The 18,751-nt window shown below is 39.8% G+C and overlaps 2 protein-coding genes across 2 annotated transcripts; both read left to right on the top strand.

Moving 5' to 3' along the window:
* The first annotated feature begins 5,000 nt into the window (after nucleotides 1-5,000).
* Nucleotides 5,001-8,692, top strand: LOC126597291 (uncharacterized). The gene is made up of 7 exons (XM_050264072.1): nucleotides 5,001-5,467; nucleotides 5,587-5,784; nucleotides 6,505-6,777; nucleotides 6,918-7,020; nucleotides 7,287-7,405; nucleotides 7,529-7,705; nucleotides 7,918-8,692. Exons 1-7 carry the CDS (start codon nucleotides 5,174-5,176, stop codon nucleotides 8,650-8,652), a joined length of 1,899 nt encoding a protein of 632 aa, XP_050120029.1. The 5' UTR covers nucleotides 5,001-5,173; the 3' UTR covers nucleotides 8,653-8,692.
* A 3,386-nt stretch (nucleotides 8,693-12,078) lies between these two features.
* Nucleotides 12,079-14,938, top strand: LOC126595537 (probable protein phosphatase 2C 34). Its single transcript, XM_050261815.1, has 6 exons — nucleotides 12,079-12,419; nucleotides 12,677-12,924; nucleotides 13,119-13,427; nucleotides 13,738-13,855; nucleotides 13,941-14,164; nucleotides 14,568-14,938. The coding sequence occupies exons 2-6, from the start codon at nucleotides 12,682-12,684 to the stop codon at nucleotides 14,796-14,798; spliced, it is 1,125 nt and encodes a 374-aa protein (XP_050117772.1). The 5' UTR covers nucleotides 12,079-12,419; nucleotides 12,677-12,681; the 3' UTR covers nucleotides 14,799-14,938.
* The last annotated feature ends 3,813 nt before the right edge of the window (nucleotides 14,939-18,751 follow it).

An 18,751-nucleotide genomic window follows, 5' to 3' on the forward strand; every position in this document is an offset into this window, starting at 1 on the left:
CTTCAAGCCGCACCAAGGTAAGAAAAAAAATTAATTTTGCATTGTCTTCGTAATTTTTTGGAGCCTCGAGCCTTGAAATTTGGCTCGACGGGGGTCGAGGATGTGTGAAAAGGTGGCTTGAAGGGCCATGACACTGTTGCCGTGGGTGGTATGGTGCGGCGGCGACTCGGCGTGGGTTGAGGTCTGGGTGCAATGGCGTAGGCCATAAGGGCGAGCTAGGGCTCAGCTCGGGTCAGGACTTTTCGGCTTGGGTCGAGGCTGTGAGGTGCTGGGGTGCTGAGCTTTAGGCCACTGGGCTTGGGCCAGTGTGGGAGAGGTAAGAAAGAGAGAGGAGTGGGGGCGCCAACCCTCATCCTTTTGGATTGGGCCGAGAGAATGCCTGGCGTGTTGGGCCAAGAGGGAGAGATGAGAGCCAGCGCGGGCTGGGCTCCCTTGACTACTGTCCTTGGGTCGTGGGGCCTGATGCTTAATTTTTATTTTTTTGTGTGTAGTCATCTAACGATTCTTCCTTGCGTCTTTGTAGCATTTCTTCGAGTATGTCTTCTTCAAGCTATAAGAGTGATGATGGTGTGTCGTTATTGTATTGCCAAGGCAGCTCTTTGAGTAAAGTGGGCTACTTCAAGGCTACTTACTTCAAAATTAGCTTCGATGACTTGTTCAGAGATTTCCTTGAAGCATATAGGCACACTATTTCATCTGGGATGCGTGTGAAACATGTTAAGTATGGTAGCAGCCGTGAGCCATGTAGTGGGGCTCGGAGAGCTCATTGCTACTTCTGAAACTGCCAAGTAGATGTATAAGTCCTCCGTTACTTCCGGCTTAAATAGTAAGATAGGTGATGTTAGATGCTTCTTTAGGTCTTGGAAAGCTCTTTCGCACTCATCATGTCATTTGTCTCGTTGTGCCCTCTTATTGGCTTTGAAAAAAGGCTTGCATCGATCGATGGACCGTGAGAGGAAATGGTTGTGTAAGGCTGCTCGTCTGGTCAGACCTTGAATCTCCTTTAGAGTAGCAGAGGACTTCATATTCAAGATCGCTCGGATTTAGCTTGAATGTGCATCAACGAGGTTGGGCTTTGTTGCCTCCTCCAAATTGTTGATGTGGTCCGACCGCTACTTTGGGTCAAGAAATATGTGATCAGTGTCTTTTGACCCGTCTTCGGTTAAGGTAAAGTTGTCTTTCTACATTTCAGTATCCTCTATGAGGGTAAATGACTTATTATTTCACTCATTTAGTACTTGCACAATGTATTGTTGAAATGTGGCCTGGTTTGACTTGATCTCTCCGACTTTTCCTCCCGGGATTTGGAATCAGATTTTCTGATACTCAATAGAGGTTACCGCACCCAGTCTCTCTTGCCATTGCAGACCTAGAATCCCATTATAGGAAGACATGTCACTAGCTATTATGAACGTCTGTTTTGAAACCACTGGGTGTTCTCATGTCGAGTGTTATTTTACCGATAGCAGCTGAAGTGTGACCGTTGAATCCAGTGCGTACCTTCGCTCGATGTATGATTATGTTTTCTAGGCCTATCTGCTGAATAACTGAGAGTATGAGTAGGTTAACTGTGTTGCCGTTGTCCATCATCATTTTGTCGACTATGGCATGGGATAGTTAGACATATATCACTAGTGCATCGTCGTGTGAGAAGTTGACGCCTTCAACATCCTACTCGGTGAAGCCAAAGATAGATTCAGGTTGGGTGTTGATTACCTGGACCTGGTAGACTAATAGAGCCTGCTGAATCTTCCTCTTCTTGGAGTTATTAGTGGCCCCCAAGTGCTCAGATTCGGCAAAGATGTTATTGATTCGAATTATCTTGGTTGACGGGTTTTCATCAATGTCTGCGTTCATTTTAGGCTGCGTAGCTGGCTTGTCCAAGTATCTGTCGACCTTGCCTATTTCACCAACTTTTCTAGGTAATTCCTCCAAGTGGAGCAGTCGTCGGTTGTGTGACCGGGACCTCGATGAAATATGCAGTACTTGTTATGGTATAACTTGGAGGTATCTCCATTTGATTGCTTTGGCAACTTGAACTATGGTTCGTTCTTGATGTCGTGGAGGATTTAGTGGATCGGGATTGAGAACTCATGGGTGCCGGGCCTGCTTTAGTTGGGGATCAGTCCATACGTTTGGCTTCATGCCTGCTTTTGTTGTTGTACAGTTTCATGTCTTCCTTCTTTTGAGCTATTGCCGATTCTTTTCGAGGCAGCTCAGGTGCCTTGTTTGCTCGTCGAGCCTCGTCCCAAAATGCATGTTTCTCTACCAGAGCGAAAGAGTCTACGAGAGTTAAATATTTTTTCATGATCAATTCTTCGAATAGTGGGTGGTCTGCTGGAAGTCCTTTTTGGAAAGTTGTACTAGTTATCGAGTTATCGCATTCGACTATCTTTACCTTATCTGCTTTGAACCTCTTCACATAGTAGGGAAGCGACTCCTTTGGGTTCTTCTTGACGTTGAACAAATGGTCCGACTTCTTCTTGATCGAGCAGTAGGATGAATACTCCTTGGTGAAAACCAAGGTAAGCTCATCGAAACTTTAGATGAATTGTGGCGGCATGGTATGAAACCAATCTTATGCCTCGCCTTGTAAAGTGATGGCGAATATCTTGCCTATGAGAATATAATTGTTTTGATAAAGGATCATTGTGTTTCAGTAATGCTTCAGGTGTTTCTCTGGGTCTTCATCCCATTTGAATGATGTGAAATGTGGTATGCTGAACTTGCTTGGGGGTTCTGCCTGCTCGATTTCGTCTGTGAATGGTGACCTGCTTATGTTGGTCATGTCTCATCGTAGTGCCTTATCAGTGACCTCATTGCATTAGAAATCACTCAATCGCTCAATTATGAGCCTTTATAATTCTTCTTGAATTTACCTTTGTTGGGGGTAGCGGAGCTCTCGGTTGCCCTTGGTCATCACCTGTTGGTCTAGGTTGTTCTTCCATGCATTCGGCTCGTCTATGCCGCTGTTACGGTGCACGTGGTATGTTCCTAGTAGACGAGTAAATTTATTGCAGGCTGCCGGTTGAACTTGAGTCGGATTGAGTGACTGCTTCTCTCTGTTCGTCGTGCTACTTACTCCTATGTCAGGTGGAAGATGCTCCTTGTGGGCCTAGCTTCGCCTAGAAGGTTGCTCATGTTAATTATCGAAGTGTGGTCCCAACCATGAATGTATAAATATCCGTGGGCCTAACCGAGAGTGTACGTTCATCCGTGCGCTAAGACGACATTATATGTTGATTCATTAAGGTCGTCTGCTGCGCGATGGCACTTGTCAACTCTATGACTTGTCGGGACAAGTGTTGTTCACCATTTGGGTTGGAAAAGCTTGGACGGTATGCGTTTCCTTGTCTAATGGAAGTGTAATGGGCTCTAGGCGCGAGATTTGAGTTAAGAGATGTCAAATCTGCAGAGAAATGAGGTGAAAATACCGCCGGTTCAATCGTTGGCCTAGAAATCTGAAGTTGGGACAGTTGAACTAGTTTTGATTGTTTAGAGGGCCACGAGAGTGGGCTAGATCGTGGATTGGGGCGCGAGAGTGCGTGTGCACTAGGCTTCATCTCTCATCGGCGTGGCTTGTGCCTGCTGATCTTGGGCTCGGCTTTGAAGCATGCTAGGCTGCTCCAATTGCTGCAGTTGCTTGGGCCTCAGTTGCCATTGCAACACCGTAGGCCTGTTGAATATGGGTTATTTTGCGCTGGGTTGGCTGTCTTGTGGTGCGTGCCTAGGCCTGCTGTTGCGATGTGGCATGTTCACCGTGGGCAGTGGGCTCGCCAAGGGTTGCTGCCATGGTTGCTACCGTGGTGGCTGCCATAGTGATGCCCCGTAGGGGTGGTGTCGCTCCACTCTTCGTTGCGTTGATCCTTGTGGATCATTGTGGTCCAAATCCTTGAACATATGAAATTCCATTCATTGTGGTTTCTGAATTTCTAGTCATTGTACTTTTCTTTTACGTTTATTCAAATAATTTTATAGAAAATTCTAGGAACAAGAACGTATGAAAAATCTACAAATGAACGAGAAATTAGAAACTTTGAATGCGAAAGTCTTCTTCGAGCTTGTGAATCAAGCTCTCAATGAAAGCACCAATTTGTGGATACAAATTTCCGCCGTCTTCTCCTTTAATGAAAATGCACTTGCAAAATAATAACACCTAAGATTAAGGCCAAAAGCTTCATGCGCCCACGATGAATGGGGGGACTTTGGCCGAAGAATTTTCGATGCCAAAGTTAGAATTTGAAAAAGAATGTATGTTAGGAATTTTTGGATAGAGAATGACTTAGAATTTTAGTGGGAGAATAAGAATATTTATAGGAGAGTGACCGGCCCGATTTGAAAAATAGGATATATGGTCAAATTGTGAGTGTAATTGCAAGATTTATGTGAAATAATATCTTGCAATTAACTTGGTAATTAATCCCAAATTAAATAGGAAAAGTTGGGACCTTTTGAATAAGGATTTGATGAGGGGTGATGAGAGAGATTTGAATAAATACCATTTTGATCACCTTTAACTCTTCCTTGATTGAGTCGTTATTGTCCGTTGCATGCGCGTGAGAATCCCAATGTGCCTCGAGGGTAATTTTGTCATTTTAATCCAAAAGTCCATGTATCACCTCTATAATTTTATTGATTATTTTTTGCTCTACAAAAAATCTTAAGTTCAATTCTCGTCAAAGACGAATTTAAACCGTATTATTACTAGCCCATTATGAAATTAAGTTTATCATTCATTCTTAATATATATAATATCGTTTGTTAAAAAAAAAAAAAAAAAAAAAAAAAAATCCAACACGGACTAGCCTCAAATCCTCTGATGCCTTGCCTTTTGTCCTAATTGCCAAATCTACCCACCCCAAACAAAACCCAAATTACTCCATTATCCATAACGTGCGCGCAGCGCGCCCTTCCTCCGCCCCAAAACGTAAAACTTATCGTGACCAAAATACCCCTATTCAAAAGAATATGTTACCTGCACCACCCCGCCAATTATTAGAGGCTTAATCGTGATTTCACCGTCGCAGTTCCCTCTTTATTCTCTCTCTTTTTTGTTTTTTCTGATCAATTTATTGGAATTTTATCAATTTTGGTTTCTCCGGAGTTAATTTGCTAGTGCTGTCAATCTTTTAAGCTTTCGATCTCGACCGTTGGATTCCATGGCGGCGGAACAATGGCGACCGCCGCCGGAGCCACCGTGATTCTTTACTGCGTGCTCAATCGGAGGATGGCAACGAACGAGGGCGGGGTGGAAGACGGGGACGACGACGGCGATCGGAGTGGAAATCTCTTAAAGATGAGATCGGCGAGGAAACGGCTTTCTCGGCGACCGGCTCAAGCGCCCGCCACGTGGGTCGAGTCGCTTACCACCTTGTCCGATACGCTCCGGTTCACCTACTCCGAAACGCTCGGGAAGTGGCCGATCGGCGACTTGGCCTTCGGTATTAACTACCTCATGCGGCGGCAGGTGAGTAATTCGCTCAAAATTGGAGTCCTTTCCTGCAAATTTTCGCTCTTTTGTTGCTTGTGCTTGCAAAAGTTTCGTTATTTGAGTATTAAGTCCTTGAATTTTTGGTTAATTCGCAGGGTAACTTACAAGTTGCGAGTGTGTATGCTGGTAGTGGTAGTGTGCAGCTCAAAGGGTCTGAAATCGTTGAGGAGTTAAATTATTACTTGAAGTTGCTGACGCTTTGTATGCTCTTTTCGAAGAAACCGTTTCCGGTGTTTTTAGAGTCCGGGGGTTTTTCTCAGGAAGATGTTCTTCTTCAGAAGCCCAAGGCCGGGGTTAGTAAGCTCATAACTTGTCTACATTTGCTTATGTTTTTATTCAAAATTGTTCTACTGGTAATCGGACTGATGTGGATCGATCGTATTCCTTTTGGTACCAAGAGTAGTGGCAGGTTGGCTCCGTAAATTCGAGCTACAGATGCTATATTTTGAGACATTTTTGTGTAGATATTTAGTACCGCAGAACTGTCTAAGCGCTCAAATTTGTGGTTAAGCAAGTAACACATACAAACAAATCCTTGGATTATAGAATTCCAAAATAGTATACTCCGCAAATCCATAGATTCAAACAAGAGCTGCCCACATTCTTAAAATCCATCATTTCCCACTTGGTCATTCAAAATCGTCATAGGCTCATAGCAATACCATATTCACAAGCCCTTCGTTTGATCACAACCGAATTTTTCAACTTCATAAGTAAGAGTGAAACAGGTTCAAGAGTCTAAGTTGATGCAGAAAATGAAAGAAGGATATCTGTGATAATGGAGTGACGATGTTAAAAATTCAAAAAAGATGGACTTCAGTGGTCGATTAATGAGAATTGAGTTTTGTCCTAGAATTTATTCATATTAACCACTGTGTTTGGAGTATAGTTGTCATGTGGCAAACAATGGTGCTCGCAATTCTATGTTTCTGTGAGAAGGCAGCTTTTGGTTTTATTATTCTCTTTAAAATTTGTGATTGATTCATCTATTAATTAGAACAATATGCTTGCAGCTTCTGAAGCCTGCCTTCACAATTATACATGATAAGAATTCAAAATGCTTCCTTCTATTAATACGTGGTACACATAGCATCAAAGATACACTAACTGCCGCAACTGGTGCAGTGGCCCCTTTCCACCATTCGGTATTGCATGATGGTGGAATAAGCAACTTAATCCTAGGGTATGCTCACTGTGGGATGGTTGCTGCAGCCCGTTGGATTGCTAAGATTAGTACTCCTTGCTTGCTTAAGGCTGTTGGTGAATATCCTGATTACAAAGTAAAGGTAAATGCCATTACTTTAATTTAAATAAAGCATGCCACTTGGTCACTGATTTTACATTTCAAAATTGATCAAAAGCTGTATTATCGCTTTCCTGCTTATACATGTTTTATGCCTAAGTAATGTTGATATGTGCATATCAGGTTCTTGGGCATTCACTGGGTGGTGGTACAGCTGCGTTGTTAACATATATTCTTCGAGAACAAAAAGAGTTCTCTTCAAGCACTTGCATTACATTTGCTCCAGGTATGTCTGCTGAATTTCTCTTTGTTAATGGTTCTCATATCCATTTGTTCATGGAAATGCACATATAAATTCAATAGATATAAGGTATTAAATTTGAGTCGTTACTTTTGAAGAACAGATAATGTGTGTGGGTAGGGGTGTCGTTTTATGCTTATAGGTTGGTGTATTGGTATCTGTGCTTTGCTTCAAAAAAGTGTTTCCTTGAGTCTTTTTTTGTCTGCTTTGGTAGAAAATGCTCAAGTACCTACCTAATTTTCATTTTTCAGCTGCATGTATAACATGGGAGTTGGCAGAATCTGGCAAGCACTTCATCACTACTATAATCAATGGCTCCGACCTGGTTCCTACTTTCTCAGCAGCTTCTGTTGATGACCTCCGCTCTGAGGTATTTTATTTTTACCATATTCAAGTGGATGCATATAGCATTCATTCTTTCTAATAATGAGTATAGTTTGATTCTCATCTGTTAGACATTTCCAGAATTCTTATGAGAATTTGTCATTATCAGGTCACAGCTTCCTCATGGTTAAATGATTTGCGGGATCAAGTTGAGAGGACCAGAGTTTTGAATGTTGTTTATCGCTCTGCAACTGCTCTGGGTTCTCGTCTACCTTCTATTGCTAGTGCAAAAGCGAGGGTTGCTGGTGCAGGTGCACTATTGCGACCAGTATCCAGCACCACACAGGTAAATCTATGTTTCATAATTTGTACAGTGTACTTGTGAACCGTTACTGAAATGGTGCTAATTGGCTCATTTGAATTATATTATACTGGTCTATTTGTTTAATAATCATTATTGAACATCAGTTACTGCTGTCCAGTGTCCACCCTGCATCCTTTGTATCCCAATCTTGCTCATACTTTGTGTTATAACAGGCTATGCTTTGCAACTTGTAGGTTGTGATGAAGCGTGCACAGAATGTTGTTGTGAGAACCCATTCATCTATATCATCATGGTCTTGCATGGGTGCACGTCGCCGTAATGTGGGCCAATTACCAAACTCTAAAGCAGACGATTTGCAAGAATCTTCTATTATATGTGAAAAGGATTCTGAATCTCACGATGGAGTAATCGTAGACCCAATGCTGAATAACTCAGACTCTAGTTCTAGTGGTGGATCAGGCCATGATGATACCGATGAAGAGGAGCAGCTTTTGCCAGTGGATGGAAATACTGCTACATCTTCTGTTGAAGACATTACTGAAGGCGAGTTGTGGTATGAACTGGAGAAGGAGCTTAAGAGGCAGGAGCATGAAGTCAATGTCGAGGCCCGAGAGGAAGAAGCTGCCGCAGTGAAGGAAATAACCGAGGAAGAAGATATGCTAGTTGACGTTGCAGAAAGCAGCACGCCGATCTCTTCCTCGGATGTTTCAGAGAACCATCGTTTCTATCCCCCTGGCAGAATCATGCACATTATATCAGTCCCTTCATCCTATCCTACTAAATTAGATGACAACGGGCCACCGGCTGAAGAGCGAGTGCGTATATACGAGACACGTAGAGAACTGTACAGTAAGCTTCGACTTTCTAGAACGATGATTAATGATCACTACATGCCTATGTATAAGAAAATGATGGAATTGTTGATCAGGGAACTGGAAAATGATGAATCCAGTAATTGTATCATGTGAAAAGACTAAATCAATGCAAGATCATTTATGTTGCATGCCCTATCTGAGTGCACACTGCACAGTTAGATTTTATATCCGTGTTTCTTGTTCTATGGGTATAACTGCTTATATCCACATCCATGATAAGTTAAAATGACAGAAGCACTTTTGGAATCAGCCATTTTACTTTAAGCTGTTAATGATGTTATTGGGGCCAAGCTTCCGCACATGCTTGGTATAGACCCAACTTGGATGCTTATTCTGTATCCAAAGAATCCACCACCACAAAATTTGCAAGTTGAAAATCATCCGGATTCAGCACTGTAAATCCCCAGCCAGCCCCACCATTATCTTTCTTTCTATTGGAGGATAAGGTCCCGACATTTTCAGATTTTTAAGGTCCCGTCAATTTCAGATTTTTTATACAACAGGTTTGCCAAAAAAAGAGAAAAGAAAAAAAAAGGTTTGCAAAAGCATAAGAGCACTTCCAGTGCGGTAAGGCTCTCCTGGATAATAGGCATCTTAATTATCTTAATGCATAGTAATAATAACTGGTCAAATGTATTTTCACTTCTAAATTGAATAGCCTAGGCAATTCTTATTAAAATATTGGGTTAACCTCTGTTTACTACCTTGAAGTTTCGTGGTTTTCAACATTTAGTGCATGAAATTTTTTTCGTTCCAGAGTCATACCTAAAGTGTTAATTTTGGGACAGTTTCAAATATTAACACTTTAGGTATGACTCTGGGATGAAAAAAACTTTATGTACTAAATGTTGAAAACCATGAAACTTCATGTAGTAAACAAAGATTAACCCCAAAATATTAGTATTTTTTTATTTTATAAAATAATAAAAGATAACTTTTATTTTTAATTTCGGATAATAATAAAAGATTGATTGAAAGTATTTGAAATATAGTGTAAAGCGGAAGAACATGGTTAGGTACTTATAGAAAATAATTATAATTTTTTTATACTTTAATTAGTTTCTTTATAAATTTTTATATATTTTTGTAATAACTTTTTCTAATTTTTTAATAATTTAAATTGTGGTTGATGTCATGATGACTTCAACCTTGCGTCATATAAGTAGGGTGCTGGGCCAGACGATTCTTGCCTGACTTTTTCATTGAGCTTGCCTTGAGCTCAATTGCTCGAGTGAGTTGGAGTGTTTTGGGGAGGGGTGTGGATTGGGTTGCCTATCCCCAAGGCAATAAGCAACAATGGAGTTGCTCTAAGTATATTGAATTTTTTATCGGATTTTTTATTTCTTTCTGTTTACTAAAATTGTGTCGATATCAAAATTTTTATCAGATTTTTATACGTGACTTCCCTTTTGTTAGGGGTGGGCACTTGAAATTGAAAACCAAAACCGATACACGTATAAAACAGAACCGCAAGTTTAAGAAACTGTTTGATTTCGATTCTTAATATCTGGAACCGAACAGAAAACTAACCACACCATATAGTATAAAAAAATATTTATTTTAATAGTCAATTAGGTGTCATAATATAATTGGTTATTTGGTTGAGTCCATACATTTAATATGGACTCATCCACATCGTAACTTGGCCTTGACTCATTCGAATTTAGGCATCGCCTCTCTTACTCTTAATCACAACCAGAATGACAAGTTCCAAGGTAATCTTACACTTCTGGTTCACAAGGTAAGGTTCAATGGTTTCTCATCCATCGGTTTCACTTTCACAAGGTCTAAGGTCTTCCCAAGTATTGCTTTCTCAAACTTGAATGTCTTCTCAAGCCCGTTCACAAGCTTAAAAGCCTCCTAAACCTTCATAGAGTAAAGTCTCTAAAAGGAAAGGGAAAAATAAAGGGTTGAGCGATTTAAAGCATCAAAACTTTGTTGGTGAATTGCATGAGCAATTTATTTTTTCGTTGTACTAATATTTATGCCATAATACATTTTGATGTTGAACTTTGTTTGAACTTTAATTTAAGTATGGTAGTTTACTTTTTCAATTGGGTTGTATTAAAGTAATGAATAAGGCATTTTGATGTTGAACTTTGTTTGAATTTTAGTATGGTGATGGTGATCTTGAATTGTTTTCAATTGGGTTGTATTAATGCTATAAAGCATTTAGTTTGCAAATGACTAGGTTTTGAACTTTGTAATTTGTTTGAATGTTTTATACTTGTATTAATGCAAATCTTTTAATGGGCCTACCGGTGAGGCATAGATCAAAACCAAAATCGTTTGAAATCAAATCGAACTGAACCAAAACTAATGGTTTGGTTTTATTTCGGTTCTTACCCCAAAACTGCAACAACCTAAACCGAAATAAATTTCAGTTTCGATTTCGATTTTACCCTAAAAGCGCACTGCACCAAACACTAACCACCACTACTTCTGGTTACTAATGCATGGAATACAAAAAGTGTGTATTATGCATTAAGATTTGTAATTCAATACTTGAAAAATTAAGAAATCAGATTAATTAGAATGACTATTTGGTGCACACCAATTCCTTCATTTCCTTCAAGATTTGTGATTTCTTCAATTCCACATAGGTAGAATGGAATTAAATCCCAAAATAAGCTTGTATTTCTTTTCTGCTGTGATGAGTTAGTCATTTTATGTTGCAATTAACTGGACTTCAATCAAGTTTGTAAACAATACTCGATAATCATTTTAAGATCAAAATATCAACAATATCAATAATATCGACTAGCATGCACCATATATTCTTATAACGTGAAAAATTGTAGTTCACCGGATTGGAGAAAATATGACGAATAATTTGATCTTACACTTGCCATGAAAAAGCAATCTCACCACACCCTGGTTTCATCGAACATTACAAATTTGTCTACAAAAAGAATCTAGCATGCACATATCCACTCTCCCATAAATAACCCTTTTTTTATCCCTAAAGAAAACCATTTTTTTGTAGGTGTTAACATCTTTATACGTTGATTGTATTGTATGGTCACGATCATGTAATTCGTTTGACCACTATCTTTGACGTGTAAATTTGGTCCCCCAGCACAAGTGGCTCTCTAATAGCCTTGGATTTGGTTTGATATTTTTTTTGTTTCTTAATCACTTGCATAATCATATATAGAGTCATATAGTCTAATCTCATTGGACGGTTTAGGCAATTCACCTAATCTCTTTGATTAATAAACTTACTTTCGCAATCACAACTTTGTAATGAACTCTTGCACTTAAATAATCTTCAAGATAATACATCTTTAATCACAATCTAATCTCTTCCACATCAATATTGATTTCTTCTAATCACAGCGGCGAACAGGTCTTTTTCCATTTGTTTAAGACCGACTTTGTGTAGAATATTGCTGATTAGCTAATGATAATCTTGCTAGTGCTTCCAAACCCACATAGCCACACGTATGCAGTATATATTTATTTATTTGTTTGTGATAGCTTAAACTAAAAGCATATCATATGGCTGAAGTGGGCAGGCAAATGATGTATGTGAATACGTTGATGTAACACCCTCTCTCTCTCTCTCTCTTCTTTCTCTCTCTCTAGAATGTCCAAAAGAGCCATGACAACTGCATGACATGGCGGCCACGGTATTGGCGTTATAGTAATTTTGCACTCAAAGCATGCTTTTGCGTAGGTCTACTTAGAGCTTGCAAACAGAAGAAGGTGAAGTACATGAAAATGGAGTATAAGCAAGAGGAAGTGTTTGTTTGATTGTTTCGTCGTGGACCATCGCCTCTTGCAAGTGTTTGTTTGATTGTTTCGTCGTGGACGATCGCCGGCCGGAAATCATATTCCAGCAACTCATACCGTACAAAGTAAGAACTTATCGATATTGAAGGCTTTGTTTCTCTTTCTTCTTTGCCAAGGAATGTTGAAGAATGATTTTTATTTTTTCGGATTTTATTGGTATATATTTGCAACCAATCACTTTTATCTTTCCAAATCCTTTGCATGTCTCTTAAACAAAGCATGATGATTGATGAGAGCCTAGAGTTGTTGTACCTTATTCTATTCAAGCTATAGAATTATAGATACTTTGTTTTCAAGTGTGTAATTATCGATCTGGACTTAGGGGCTATGGTGTTATTTCCATCTCTTCTTGAGGGGTTGGGAAGAACGAAATCGGGCAAGAAAACGAAGAATTGCCCTAGCGATGTTGCGAGGAAAACTGCAAAAGCATTGGAAAAGGAAGCCAAAAAGAATGAACGCGTTTCGAGTTCTTCCGGCATGGTTATGTCTGAGAGGTCCAACACTCTCTCCTCCGTTTGCTCCAAGAGAGGCCGGAAGGGGATCAATCAGGATTGCTTAACCATTTGGAAGGTAGGTCCAAAGTCACGTGACATTATTTTCGCAGATGCGGTCATAGCTGCATCAGCTAGAGCGGATGTGCTCCCCATATGCATCCAAGCTGGAGTCCCCTCCTTTAGTTTAGATGAGTTTAAAGTAGTATATCGTTTGTATCCATAAGGCGTACCATTTTCAGTATTTTCGATAAATTGGATTTTTTGTTGCAGGAATTTGGATGCCAAGAAGACATGATATTTTGTGGGATATTTGATGGACATGGCCAATGGGGTCATCTTGTCAGCAAAAGGGTCAGGGAATCCTTGCCTGCTTCCTTGTTGTGCAATTGGCAAGAGACTCTCACTTCAACATCACTTGACCTGGATTTTGAAATGGAGATGGACAGAAACCTCCATGGTTTCGATATGTGGAAGCAATCCTTTCTGAAAACCTATGCTGCCATTGACACGGAGCTCAAGCATTCTTCCAAACTCGATTCCTACTGGAGTGGCACTACGGCACTGACAATTGTTAAGCAGGTAATCAGAAGATTCCGATTCTCTCTTCACGGTAGCACATCTTCACAAACATGTCTATATTTCATCGAGCATCTCTACGAGATATCCTTGGTTCTCCAACTAGGGCTGAAGCTAGTGTCAAATATAGGAACTTTGTATATGAGTAGTTTGGTACTGTTTTTAGGAAGAGAAAAAAAAGCATGTACGGGTAGTTTAGCTAGACACGAGAGACTACAATGCTTTCTCAACATAGGATTTAGATTAATGCCATCTCGATTATAGGAATTCAATTAGAAGTAACCCAAAAATGTCCCGATCAATGATCTTTCAGGGTGAAAATCTCATCGTTGCAAACATCGGTGATTCTCGGGCTGTTTTAGCCTCCGTTTCTGAAGATGGCAGTTTGGCAGCCCTCCAGCTTACAGTGGACTTTAAACCCAACTTACCTCGTCAGCTCTCTTTTTCTCTATTTGTCTCATGGATATACAAATGAGCATAATATTCTTAATATTCGAGGGTCCTTTTCCATTACAGAGGAGGCTGAGCGAATAAATAGCTCGAACGGGCGAGTGTTTTGCTTACAAGATGAACCAAGGACTTATAGGGTGTGGATGCCAAATGGTAAAACACCAGGACTGGCAATATCAAGAGCATTTGGTGACTACTGTGTGAAGGACTTCGGGCTCATCTCAATGCCTGACGTGACTCAAAGACGCATAACCAGCAGCGACCAGTTTGTCATTCTAGCAACAGATGGGGTATGCATTTCCTCTAAATATGCCATTAACTTTGTTCAAATTGGTTAAGAATAACAAGACCAAATTGCTAGATGGAATTATTGGTTTCAAAATATGCCAGAAACTTAACTATCCCGGATTCATAACCCCCTTGTCCTCTATCTCCCTACGCACGAGTAACGGTCGCAGATTCATACCCTACTCTTGTGAGTAGGGAGATGCGAATAGAAAGCGAGTGCCTTGAACAAATCTGCAATCAATTAAACAAAACAGTAGTATTTTCTGTCAAGCGTTGCACGAATGACAAGTAATTGTATGGTTGGTAGTCTTAGAAGTTTGATAAAATCGCATGGCATAGATGAGTAGAAAAAACTATATATATACATATGAAAGTTTCATCTCATTTTGCATTTCCCGATTTCAGGTATGGGATGTCATCTCCAACCAAGAAGCTGTTGAAATAGTTTCCTCATGTCCAGATAGGAAAAAAACAGCTAAAAGACTGGTGGGATGTGCCTCTCTTGCATGGAAGACTAAGAAACGAGGCATCGCAATGGACGACATCTCAGCTATTTGCCTATTCTTTCACGCTTCATCCCCGCCACAAGCCAACCATTTGGTCTCAAAATACTCTGGAGTGGAGGAATCGGGGTAAATAAGGATTTTGTATCCTCGGTTCCTATAATCGCTGTGTGTATATATATAAGTGTATGCCCTCCTAGTTGATGTAGAGTGCTATCAACCACATAATATGACAGCCTAATACAATTGTGCTAATCAAATTCTTAGATCAAATCCTGAAACACGAGTGAATCAAAGCATCAAGCACCATGAATTAAGCCAATAAAATCCAGTTCAAAGGTTTCCAACTAACCTGGGCAATATGAATCTCATACAGAAATGTACTTTCCATTTTTTGGCCTAACAAGGAAACGAGAAGCAATAAAACCACCAATGAGGCATCAAAGTAGTGAGGCAATCATAACTGGTGCATCAAAATGATTGAAGTTGCCCATTACTAATAAACGAGGCAGGTTTGTGAGCAAGCACATAACCATGAATTGAAGGCATCAAGATAAACGAGGTATCCATCCACTAAGAGCATCTCCAGCAGTAGGGCAACTGCCCTACCAATTGGGTTTAACGGTCTTTGGGCTGAAGAAATAAGCTCCAGCAGTTCCAAAACAACGGGGCGATTGGGCAAAGGGCTTGTTCTTAGAAATATATCTTTCATTGATTGAAATGAATTTACATTGGCATATTTATACATTTCGGAATAAATGATTAGTAAGCTAAACAAATGTAACTAATTAACTTTTAACTATGATTAGTTACATTTCTGTTAAAACATACTAACTGCACTAAGCTATGACCATGCTGCTAACATGGACTGCTGACTAGGCTGCTTATCTGTGTCTTTATAACCCCTCAAGCTGAACGGGGGGAAACCAAGAGAAAGCTTGGATTGAAGATACAAAAATCTAGCCTTGGACAAAGATTTACTATGGATGTCTACAATTTGGTTGTGACTGGGAACAAACTAAACCTTCAGAAGTTGAGCAAGTACAAGTTCCCTGTTATAGTGTTAATTGATCTCAACATGTTTGGTACGAGCATGAAAAACAAGATTCAATGCCAAAGAGATAGCTGAGACATTGTCACACCACAAGACTTGAACCTTAGAAAGAGGAAAACCAATGTCCTTGAAAATTTTGCATATCCAAGTGAGTTCTGCTAAAAGTGTGGGCAAGAGATCTATGTTCAACCTCAGTGGATGAATGAACAACAGTATGTTGCATCTTTGCACTGCAACTGATAAGCTTGCTGCCCAGATAAACACAATAGCCATTAGTACTTATTCTGTAAAAAACACATCCTACCTAATCTGCATCTGAGAAAGTAGTGACATGAAGATTGTTTTTTTTAAAAAAAAAAAAAAAAAAAAAAAAAAAAACCACATACCTTTATCAATAGAGCCTTTTAAAAATCCTAACATTTTTTTCACAGCTCAAAAATGAGTGTCCCTTGGACAATGAAGAAACTGACATAGTTGATTAACTACGAAAGAGATGTCAGTTCTAGTTCATGTTAAATATTGGAAAGCCCCAACTATAGACCTACATTTATGTGGATTAGACAACATAGTATCACTATGATCAAGTTTCTGAGTGCCAAGAGGTGTAGTACAAGGCTTACTCCCTTCCATATGTGTCTTGATAAGAAGATCTAGTGCATACTTGTTTTGAGAAAGAAAAATTCCATCTGAAGTCCTATGTACTTCTAAGCCTAAGAAGTAATGTAGAGCACCCAAGTATTTTATTGGAAAAGGTTGGCTAAGCTTAGTTATGAAAGATTTGCAAACGTAGGATTAGGACCAGTAATGGTTGAAACTTCACAAACAATGAGCAGTCAGATTGAGAATTTGAAAACCCAAGAGAGAACAAAGTGTGGAATAACTTGTTATACCAAGCTTTGGGGTTTAGGGGTTAGGGGTTAGGGTTTAATGTTTAGGTTTAGGGTTTAGGATTTTAGGGTTTAGGATTTTAGGGTTTAGGATTTAGGTTTAGGGGTTAGGGGTTAGGGGTTACAATTTAGTGTTTAGGTTAGGGTTTAGGGTTTAGAAACCACACATCAAATAATTTGTCTAACCCTAAACCCTAAACCCTAACCCTAATCCCTAAACCCTAAATCTAAACCCTAAATGCTAACCCTAAGACCTAAACCCAGCCTTGTCTAATGCTTTTGAACTTGAAACTGATACATCGATTCTTCGAAAGCAACAATTTGTATCTGAAAGAAGCATAAGGATTTAATGCTATGAGTTTGCCTTTGTGACTTTCCTGTTAAGTTGTGTTATATGAATTTCATGGCTTAGAATGAACAACATTTTTGTTGCACTTCCACCCTTCTGAAAATGGTACCCATAAGGATAAAGATTGAGGAATCTTATTACATAATTTTATTTTTTTATTATTGAATGGGGTGAGTTAGAAACTGAGCTTGAGACATCTTTTAACATTAAGAAGAGAAATAATACTAGACAAAGAGCTAGTTGGTCAGTCAATTATCCACTTGGCGTAGGATTTGCCTCATTTTCTTGGCATCACAGATTGCAATTTTTCAACAATCAGTGTTCTAAAAATTGGCCTAGGCGGCCGCCTAGGCCCTGGGCAGTCGAGTGCTGCCGGGATTTATGCTAAAACGTTCATCAAATTGGGTAGGAGTTAGTTGGCCACCTATGCGCTATTTAGGCGGTCTCGGAGGTGGTAGGCGGCGGTCTAGGCGGCCTCTCGGATCCTCGTCGGTTCTCTATTTCGATGCTATCTGACGAGAAGAGAGAGAGTAAACTGGAAATCTCAGCGACACATACAAACCCCACTTGATTGTTCAAAGAATCTACCTTAAATTTCTTTGGACGTTGTTTGTTCGTTGGGATTTTTGGAATTCTTTCGGGCTTTTGGAATGAAAGTTGGAGGTTTGGAGGAGCTTGTGGAGGCGGTGGGAGAGATCTGATGGGGATAACGACCTGGTTCTAAGAGAGGGAGAGGAGAAGAACAAGCAACATCTTTGTTGAAGAGAGAGAAGGTGATGGAAACGAAGATGTTTATAATACCAAAAAGAAATAGAGGGAGAGGTATGATAGTATAAAACAGCTCATGTGGTTATAATTAGTTGATGAAAACGAGGCACCCATAATTAAAGGGAGGGAGAGGTAAAGCATATAAGCTGCATGATTTGGCTTTTTTAATTAATAGATGGAAATGATGTTGCAGAAGAGAGAGAGGAGAAGAGGAAAAAAAAGGTGGGGTGGGCTGTTATATATGCTTACCATCTTATTAATTTTTGAATTTGAGTTAATAAAATAGTACATCTTATTAAGTATAACTAGTTTTTGTTATAATAAATTTAATTAAATTATGAAAAATTATAAATCCGCCTAGTCCTGTCCAGGCGCGTATGCGCTAGGCCCCAGCCGGCCGTCAGACTAGCGCCTAGCGTTTTTTAGAACCATGTCTACAATACCCCAGAAAATGAATGACCATATTTGAACATTGAGATCTAATTGCTACTAAAAGGATAAAATCATATGGCTACAAATTTGGGGCATTCAATACTGCGGGACATTGTAACCACACCCCACGGTTTTAGAATAATCACAACCCTTGTCAACGTTTTTGCTTTGAAGTACTTGCATTATAACACACCAAACAGAAACAGTTGCAACTCCAACATTCTTAATTGTAGACAAACTTTGTCCCACATCGGGAGGTGATGTAGTGGAAGGTTAACAAGTTGGCTATAAGTAAAGCGATACGCAAAACGTTACTCCTAACCTGTCCTGTCAGGGGTGAAGGATGACTCGTCAATGATCGAAAGTGACGGCGGGTCGTGCCAACACCTATTATTTCGAACACACAACTCTGTGCGTGCTAGTTCCACCCTACTTCGGTGGACGTGCTCGTCAATTTTTGAAAGCCTCGCCCTCTGCGGTGGGGCTCCAATAACTCTTAAAGGACAATTTAACCAACTGAACATGCGCATAATTTAAAACTAGTACAAGTCATTAATTCCTGATAAATTGGTAAAAGTTCTGATTAGTTTTCACGA

The sequence above is a fragment of the Malus sylvestris genome, chromosome 13 (genome assembly GCF_916048215.2).
Source record: "Malus sylvestris chromosome 13, drMalSylv7.2, whole genome shotgun sequence".
Lineage (NCBI taxonomy): Eukaryota > Viridiplantae > Streptophyta > Magnoliopsida > Rosales > Rosaceae > Malus > Malus sylvestris.